Source organism: Lacerta agilis, chromosome 2, assembly GCF_009819535.1.
Source record: "Lacerta agilis isolate rLacAgi1 chromosome 2, rLacAgi1.pri, whole genome shotgun sequence".
NCBI lineage: Eukaryota > Metazoa > Chordata > Lepidosauria > Squamata > Lacertidae > Lacerta > Lacerta agilis.
Window position 1 is genome coordinate 92,917,277 of NC_046313.1, and position 10,076 is coordinate 92,927,352.

At 39.3% G+C, this 10,076-nt stretch overlaps 1 protein-coding gene across 11 annotated transcripts in view; it reads left to right on the forward strand.

Annotated features, from left to right (window-relative positions):
• The window catches only part of FOXP1 (forkhead box P1), a 533,089-nt gene that overhangs the window by 473,356 nt on the left and 49,657 nt on the right, over positions 1-10,076 (forward strand). For all 11 annotated transcript variants that reach the window (XM_033141225.1, XM_033141233.1, XM_033141229.1 and 8 more), the window contains one exon: positions 1,443-1,547. In XM_033141225.1, the coding sequence (XP_032997116.1) occupies positions 1,443-1,547 (105 nt within the window). The remainder of the gene's footprint in view (positions 1-1,442; positions 1,548-10,076) is intronic.

Consider the following 10,076-nt stretch of genomic DNA (forward strand, 5'->3'; position numbering starts at 1 on the left):
TGCTCTGTAGCTTATGGAATTTCATTGGTGATTTTATAGTTGTTTCGTTTCGTTTGTGTGTATCATACATGTTCACGAAGAGCCGGACACGACTAAACGACTAAACAACAACAACAATCACACATGTTGGTTTTTGTATGCTGCTTTGGGGTTCTTTATATTGGAGGAAATGTGTGATATAAGTCTAAGTAATAATGAAAACCCTTATAATTCAGCCAGTAAAAATATCAAATTGCTCATTCTGTTGTTCGCCAAAAGCAATTATGAAGTAATTGGGGGTTCCAACCCCTACTTGTAGTTAATGCATGACAGAGACACATGCATGTCTATTGTTATTTTTACATCTTTTTGCTTTTGAGCTTACAACTTGCAATAGACTCAGCTGTGAACACACACACACACACACACACACACACACACACAAAATTTGGGAGAAGAAATGAATGTGGACAAAAAAAGTGCACCCTTCAAGATAACTGACATTTCTTCTTTTAAAAAGTCATTTAAGGTTATGGAAATTGTCAGGAAAAAATAATTTCCTTTGCTTAAGAGGTTTTCATACAGAAGTTGAGTAAAGATATTTCAGAACATGGTTCATCAGTTAATGCAACAGATACATTTCCCTGAACACCACATGGCCTGGATCAAAGCATCTCATGACTTGGAGCAGTGTGGCCAAATCATTATGTATTGATTGGAATCCTGCTAGAGTTTTAACTCTTCGATGTTTGAAAAGGTGCTTCCCACCCCAACCACCTTTTTATAAGCTTTGTCTTGGTGGCCTAGGAAGCAATGCTGCTGTTAGTGACACCCTTCTATCCCAGTGAAATGAAAGAATTCCCCTTTTGCTACGTTTCTTGTTAAAATGAATTTTATAGTTGGGGGAACATTCACTTTTTGCTAAGAAATATGAACAGAGCTGAAAAGAGGCATCAAGAGGAGGGGGGCATGCAGGTCTGTTGTGATAGGGTTAAAGATGCCGTAACACAGATATGCGTGCTTTTCTTTCTTTTTGTCTTACACAGTATTTTGGAGTACCTATAACCCTCAAAATTATTTAAGATGCTAGATATAAACTGCAACGGTATTTTGTCTTCCATCTGCTGTAAATATGCAACTTTCAAATACTTTCTAAGTGTATCTAAGACACTGTCAAATGTTCCCAACATTTCCTTCCTATGTTTATTTCAGTTCTTAAAACTTCTAATTAATTAATGAGTCAGGCACACCTAACCTGCTTGCTACAACCCCGACACATTTGCAACTGTTCTGTTGTAAAGCTCAAAGGAGGGCTTCCTTGAAACAAAACGAATTGTGCGTTCCTGAATATTTCATTTTTTATGTGTTTATACTTACATATTTTGCTTTCAACGCTGCAGCAAGTTAAATTCATTCAAAGCACCACCTTATAATGCTTTCCCACTTTTTCCCTCCCTCATCAGTTTATCCCACGAAGAACACTCTCATAGCCATCCGCTTTATGGGCACGGAGTATGCAAATGGCCAGGCTGTGAAGCGGTATGCGAAGATTTCCAGTCATTTCTAAAGTAAGAATATTTTGTTTATTTTTTGGCATTTCATATATTTCATTAAGCATGAATCTACCTTCGGATGAGCTGAAAACATCTCCTGCTGTCGGTGGCTTCCTGTCAAAGGTGTCTGTTGTAAATACACATGATGTGCAAGTCGTGTTGTCCTCAGTAAAGCCTGAGCAGAAGGACATTTCAGGGTGACTGTCAAAGGACCTCCCTCATCCGGCAGTCTGAAATCAACAGCTTACTGGGTTTAGCTCTGCTGCATGTGCAGATCGCATCCAGTAGTGTTTGGGTTTTTACGACAGTCCTCTGTCATTCTTGTATATGTTTTCACCAAACCTTAGATCCAACATAGAAGCAATGGAGTCTATCCTCCTTATTTAATTGATTTTTGTAACTGCTTTTATTGAATACAGACTGGCAAAACTACATGCATCGTTAATTGTGTCACATAAGTATCTAATAAGCAAAGTCAACACTACTTACATTAAATTCTAATTACGTATATTAATTGAACCCCTGTAGTTTGCCACAGACTTCTCCTCACTACCAAAAAACAAACAAAAAAACAGTTTTAAATGCGGTATAAAAGTTAACTTACTGACGAGTTAAAACAAAATCGAAAATTCTTTCTAGTAGCACCTTAGAGACCAACTGAGTTTGTTCCTGGTATGAGCTTTCGTGTGCATGCACACTTCTTCAGATACACTGAAACAGAAGTCACCAGATCCTTAAATATAGTGGGGGAGTGGGGAGGGGTATTACTCAGAAGGGTGGTGGGAATGGGTGATAGGCTGATAAGTGTGGAAAACCAGTTGACGACTCTAAACGGCTGCAATTAGTCTTGCAGGGACTATCTGAAGAAGTGTGCATGCACACGAAAGCTCATACCAGGAACAAACTCAGTTGGTCTCTAAGGTGCTACTAGAAAGAATTTTCGATTTTGTTTTGACTATGGCAGACCAACACGGCTACCCACCTGTTACTGACGAGTTGGTACTGTACCTGCAGGCATTCCAATTTTAATAATTGTAGACTGTTTTTGTATTTACCACTGTCATTTTGGAAAATACCACTGATAAAGGTGCTCTTTCTAACTTCCACATTTCACATGTTTGCTAGTCGATCTGTCTTGTGTGTTGCCTGTTTATACAACTGTCCACTTTTCTGCGCATCCTCCAGCCTCCAGCTGGCCCCAGAGCTTCAATTCTAGTTGTGGATATTTTTGGATACAGTATTTTTGTCTGGATTGGAGAGAGAGCAGCAGATAGGGTGTTTACAGAGTTTTTAGAGGATGCTCACCACTTAATGTGGTTGTCGCTTATGCACTTGGGGGCCTGGTACGTAACCCCCTGCCTAAGTGGGGGGATCCCTGTAGTCAGTTCTATGCCATATTGTCTGTGACCCTCATAGCCTTTGATAACTTTACTCTGTTAACATTGCTTATTTTAACATTATGCAATAATTTCATGGACACAAAGCATTTTTCAAAAGGGGCAAATCTTTTATAATGCCCTCAATTCTCCTAGATAAGAAAAGAAATTGGGAGTCTTGTGTTTGTTTTATACATTCTGAGAAATGAATATAATAAAGGCTGGAAAAGAAAAAAGAAGAGGAAAAAACCAAGGGTGGTCTCTCTCTCTCTCTCTCTCTCTCTCTCTCTCTCTCTCTCTCTCTCTCTCTCTCACACACACACACACACACACACACACACTCACTAACATACACACACCTGTGATCATTTTGTAGTGTTTGTTCCTAAGGTAAGGAACACTACAAGGTCTTTGATTTTAAAGATATATTCTGTTCAAATAACAATCTTAGTTGTCTTTCACTCACAGCTAACAGGAGGATGCTTATCAGTATCAGCAGATACATAAGCTATTGTACACATTCATTTCCCTATTTCTTTTCAAAATAAGTTGCAGTTTTACACAAGGGTTTGCTGTGTTTTCTCTTCCCTCCACCCCTTGAGGCACTCAGCCACTGGTTGTCATGCAATTGTACCATCAGTTAGAGCTAACTGCTACCAGCAGGTGATTCTGCTAAATCTAATGAAACGAACACACCCTGCATTGCCTCGAATACAGAAAAACAAAAACAAGTCCACTTTTACTGCTGTGACAGAATGGTCTCATTCTCTGCAGCAAGAAAACAAAAATGCAGACAGATTGTGTATGCTCTGTCTCAAATATGTAATGCTGTATAATATGGGAGGCAGTAGAAGGGCCACTGAGCTTCTTTTCTTCTTTTATAGATAAATTCCATTCTTGGGCACACAGGTAGTTCTTTGAAATTAAAGTACATGAGGTGTGCAGCTTCTTGGCACCCATGTAGTAGTTTGATATGCAGTAAGCACTCCCAATAGTCACTGCATAATTCAAACCAGAGGTAGTAGGGTAAACACATGCAGTTTGGGATCCGTGCAATCTAGATGCTTTCGCAGGGGTCAGCAAACTTTTTCAGCAGGGGGCGGTCCACTGTCCCTCAGATCTTGTGGGGGGCTGGACTATATTTGGGGGGGGGGAATGAACGAATTCCTATGCCCCACAAATAACCCAGAGGTGCATTTTAAATAAAAGGATACATTCTACTCATGTAAAAACACGCTGATTCCCGGTTCGTCTGCGGGCCGGATTTAGAAGGCGATTGGGCCGGATCCAGCCTCCCGGCCTTAGTTTGCCTACCCATGCTTTAGAGGCTTAATACCAGGCTGGCCTCTGCCCATGTAGGAGAAAATGACTATGGAATCGGCATAGGTTGCATTTGTTGGTTGGTTGGTTTATAAACTTGTATGTGCTGCCTTCTCAAACTGGTGAAAAGCAAAGTGAGTAGGGCTCTAGAAGAGCGTGGTCCAACGTGCAGCCTCATGTGTCCCTCAAGCCCTTTTTTGGTGGCCCTCAGCAACCCCCCTGCCGCCAGGCAATAAGTGAGGTGCTGGGTTTGGGGAAGGAGGTGTGAGGGCTCTGACAGCATCCTAGAGTCCTCCAGCCTACTTCTCAAAGCCTAGTTAGCACTTTCCCAGCTTTGGGGAGGTGGGAGGGCTTTAGGATCCGGCCAGAGCCTCATGCCTACTTCTCAAAGCCCAGTGCCTCACTTAGCTGGTTTTAGGAAGACAGCTCAAGGGCTGGGGAGGGGGTGTCTAATTTTGGGCTCACTGCCCTCCTACACAGCAAGGCAGTGAGCAGCCCACATGTTCCATGTCAAGTACTCTTGCAATACCACCCTGCTCTAGAACAACCTTCATCAACCTGATACCCTTGCGGTGTTTGGGGCTATCACTCTCATCAGCCACAGTGGCTAATGATCAGGGATAGTGGGAGTTGTAGTCCAAAACCTCTAGAAAACACCAGATTGAGGAAAGCTGCTCTAGAAAGTGCATGGCTGAATCTGCTGTTAGTTTAGGATATCCCAGTAAAATGGATTCCTTTTTTCAGGGATACCCACCCTCCTGGGCCTGATGAGGGAAGGATTCCAAACCCAAGATCCATTGCAATGACTAAGGATTCAGCAAATTTCTTGCTCAACCCAGCAGATTCCCAGCATAGCTCCCTCATCTGCGTTTAGCTGGGGCTCAGATGGTTGAGCTGAGACAGATGGATCTTATGCTGGCATAAGCCACAAAGAATGGATGTTCTGGAGGCCATGATGGATTTATCTGAGCAGGGGAACTTCCTTTGGTTCATAACTCAGTTCAGCTTGGTCACGTGACTTGGCAACTCAGCAGACCTTAAGCCAGCAAAAAGAACGATATAAGCCAAACTCTCTTTTAAAGACTTGTTTTCCCTTTGCTAGGCTTAGGTATAGATCTACTCCCGAGCAAAGTATGGAACAGGAGTGATTTATCCTGGCTTAATTAAGATACATTGCTCCCTAGAACCCTATGTGGGTCACTGCCATATGGGCATACTATGCAGGAGGTTCTTGACATAGCTGTCAACTTTCCCTTTTTTGCGGGAAATTCCCTTATTCCAGTGCCGTTTCCCACTGCAAAAAAGGGAAGGTTGACAGCTATGGTTCTTGAGTATCTTAAAAAAAAATGTAGCAGTTTAGTTAGGTTTTCATTATTTCCAAACTTTTTTAATATTTTCAGTAGGGAGTGCCAAAAATGGTACTCCAAAACCCCAGTGGAGTTTTATCCAATATTATTTCCATCTCTCTCTTTCTCTAAATCAAATTATTATTTTACAAGAGTAAATAACTTTTGACACAGTAGCCTGCATAGTATTTGTGTGCATGTGTGTGTGCTTGTGATTTTGGAGTGCTTGGTAGGAGCAGTAGTAACACATTAGAATATATATTTAAAACGGAGGTTTTTGTCATTTGTAAATGGAGGCTTGCTGGTAATCTGCATCATGTGAATTTAAGTTTTAATAAAACTGAGGAGGGCTTGTGTGAAAGAAACTCTCTCGGCACACTCTGCAATGTTTTCACAAGTGTTTTTATCATGGTAACATCTTGTTTACTTTAGTTGCTTGCCTAAAACTACTTGGAACATGTTAAGAAAACATTTCAGGAAAGCTTCTAAAAGAGGCTTTTGTTTAGCAGCAACTGTGAGGCTGCTCAGCTCACAAAGGTGTTAACTTTCAACCCCTTAAGCACTTCCACATGAAATTCCAGCAACTATGCTTGTGGTTTTTGGGAAGAAAAAGTGCACATTAAAGAGATCAGGTATATGCTAATACACGTTGAAGGAAGGCCGGAAATCATAAATTGTTTCAAATGCATTAATTGCTATTATTTGCGTGTCAGAAAGTTTTAGAGCTGAAGTTACCTCCAGAGTTAACAAAACAGAGACTTCTGGTAAAATTGGTGCAATGTTAGAAGAGTAGTGTGTTGGGGGAGGAAAGGCTACATATATCGAAGCCTGTATATATACAGAGGATATGTATGGTCTTAAAATTCAAACACATGGCCCTGGCAGTTCACTTCTTCAAACATTAATAAAATAGGTGGCTGGCTAAAGATTTTCCATTCTGTTAATCTACTGTAAGTGACCTAACAGGATGACCAGAATGTATGAAATCTGTTCTGTGTGAAATATACTTTGTCTATTAACAGATCTAAAAAAAAAACCCACACACACACACACACACACACACACACAAAACAGTTCATTTTATTCCTCAGATTGTCAAACGTGCAGACTCGAGTTCGGATTTGAATGCCACAGGTTTTTACAGCATGCTTATTAACCTCGCTGACATTGTACGGAAGTTCAAGACCTTTCCAATAGTTGCATCACTTAAAAAGGTCAGAGTGGCCTAAATACCACACTGCCCTCTAGTGATGTATATAATATTCGAAGTAAAAGTTTTAGCGAAGTGGCCCAAAGATATTATCACAACTTATCATTACTTTGCATCTTTTTAATATGGAGATAAGAGTTACTTTCTTATCCTCTTTTACTTCGTTTGGTCAGCTTTCCAAGTGGACAAATAGCTATGAAATGGGCATCTCTCTCCTTACATTGAGGGTATTTGTTGTGTGCTGTGTACTGTGTTGGAACAAAACCTCTTGTCTTTCATAACCACATATGGGAGTTTTAGGTGCTTAGTTTATGTTTCCCACTTTTAATTTCCGGTATCTAATCAGAAAGCATTACTTAAGAGACAGGGATCATCTTTGTTTCATACTTTTTATTGACACCATCTCCCACATTATTGCTATGTCTAAATGGTAAAATTTATTATTAGCAATAGTGTCACAAAAGTCTGAGACAGCGATTTTCCTTTCAATAAAAGTAGTTAAAAACCTTTTAGAAAATCCATAATTTTGATTGCTGGTACTTCATAAATGTATAACTGGTACTTTTTAGCTGTCTCTTTAGGGAAAAATGAGTTTTATCACCTGCAGTACCTGGGTTAATGAAATTGTATGTTGGAATTTAGCCAGAATGAAAGATGAGATCATTCCGTGGTACTGGTATTAGCAACAGGTCTCATATAAAGCTTTGACGCTTAAGGCTAGTATAGTTACAACTGTGTGCATATGTGATTATTTGTCATTTTCAAAGTTCCTGTACTTTTGAAAGAAAATAAAAAACATTACTGTAAAGGTCCCATGGTCTGAAAAGCTTTAGCAAAAGCAGAGAAGAAATATACACGTGTTCATCTTTAACTAGAAAATAAATTTGCTTGCTTTAAATTTGAGTCTCTGTTTCCTGCTCAGCCCTTTACAAAAATACAACTCACAGTTCAAATTTTAAAGAAGTGTTGCCTTTCCCCTTCCCATGTCTAATTGTTTGTGTGGATATTAGCCATCCAGGAAATCCCATACTAAACAAATACGAATCCAAGAGGATCTTGTGTTCTTCCACAGGCAGCTCAGGATATTGTAGACAGTTACAATGATTTTATTTCCCCCCTTTTTTGCAACCTGGTATTTATTGTATTTATTTTATGTATGCTGCCTTCTTTCAAAGACAGAGAGTCAGCTGTCAAAACGGACTATTTCAGTCCAAAGGGAAGCACTTGATATACTGCTTTTTAACCTTGGCTTTCTTCACTTTTTAGAGAATTCTATATATGTATCTTTATATGGTGATAAAGGGGAGCTGTGTTGTGCCGTGACACAGAAGCTTAAATTCAGGCCTGTTACTGAAGACTTTTTTGAGATGTGTGAGCAGTGCAGGAATCCTGAAAGGCTGTCAGGCGAGGGTGTTGGTTTGAAATGTGCCTGGAATCTCTAACCAAGCTCACTTTCAAATACAGCAATATTTCCCTCCCTAATGCACAATTAGTGATACCCCCTTCTTAATGATTTTCTTCTGGGTGCAAAATCAAAATAAACACAGCATCCCATTGAAATATAAGCTAAATAAGGCTAATGCATGAACCCAGGACTTCTCCATAAAGCTGTGGTGTGTGTTTTAATTTTAAAGATGACATTTCTCTACCTGTGACTCCGTTATGTTTCCTGTGGAATGCGGTGCTGTTTAGACACACGGCTACATCTGCACTTGATTTTGAAACTTGGGAGTAGGTGATTTTGCCAGGTTTCTGATGTCTCAATTTAACAATAGATTGTGAGAGTGCACAAGCAGTTATGCTGTCCATTTTTAATAATAAATAATAATAATAACGGCCGTGTCGCAAAAGTGTGTTTTTAATGTTAGCCTGTTGTTTTTGTGTGCTAGCATGCTTTTTATATTTGCATTATCAGTGACATATGCCAACTTTCATAGCCGTTCCTGATGTCTCCACACTTCCCTAGCCTTTTTATTTCAACAGCATTTCACTGGGGCAGCATTAGAGGCCATTTGAATATTTCATTTCCTATTAATTATGCACTGTGACTCTCAGTGTCATTATAAAAAAGAGCCTAATGTAACAAAGGATGAAAAGAACCATCAAGCAGTGTGACCAAAAGAAAATATTCCAAAGCTTGTCACGTATGACCGGCTTAACATCTCTAATTTGAAATCCATTGCATTCATCTTAAATTAAAGCTTAAGGATTCTACCTTTACCTTGTTTCCTTTGCTGCATGTTTTAGGTGGCTGAATTTTTAGTTTAAAATATTAATGGATTCTGAGGGTAGAAAGTCTTTTTTGTCATCAAAATATGCACAGCATTAAGTATTTAGTTATATCTGTAATTTTTGCATTTCACCTTTACACCCAGTTTAAAGACGTAGCTGTTAATGAGAACTGTGCACTTCAGTTAATAGGTTAATAGCTATTAACTATTCAGCTAATAATTCTTAACTATTAATCACCACAACACACACTCTCTCTTTCATTTTATTGGTGTTATGGAAGGGAAATGCAGTTGTAGGTGTTAATGTATCGAAAAGAAAGGAGCGGAAAGAAAGAAGAGGGTTTTCTATAGCATTGCAGCACATGTTGTCAGTTGTGATGCTTTTTAATAAATAAAACTCCTTGCATTATCAAAATTATTTTTAGTTATATATGCCTAATGGACTTTTGCTGCAATCAACTGAGAACTTGTGTGTTAGCACAACAAGAAAACCCATTTGTTCAATTGTCATTTATTCCAACCAGACTCTTATGAGATAAGTTCCCAACTGATGGTGCTGATAGTTATTTTTGGCCAGCCCTCTTGTATGTTATCTTGGAGACATGTGACACTGCCCCACAAAGTCAATGCATATCTAAACAAATTTATTATTAGTTACTTCCTTTTTTATTATTTTTTAGTATACTTGGGACACAATCCAGCCACAATTTATCTCTTTAAGTCCTATGAACTTCAATAAGAAAGATATAAGTGTGTGCCCCATTACTTTCAATGGGATAATTAAGAGGGATTAGCTTTGGCTGGAGTTTGTCCATAGTCTGCAAAAGTTGAAAGGTCTCTGGGTGCAATCCAGAGAAGCTGGTTTGTTTGTTTTATTTTTTATTTTAGCACAACAGGCATCTCCCAATCATGATTGCCAGGGCATTTTCAGGTTCAGTTGAAAGTGCTGGTTTTGACCTTTAAAACTCTGAATGCTCTGGAACTGGATTACTAAAAGGACCACCTTCATCCATAACAGCCTGTCTTCTTGAGATCCTCCATCAGAGGGTCTGTTTAAGTAC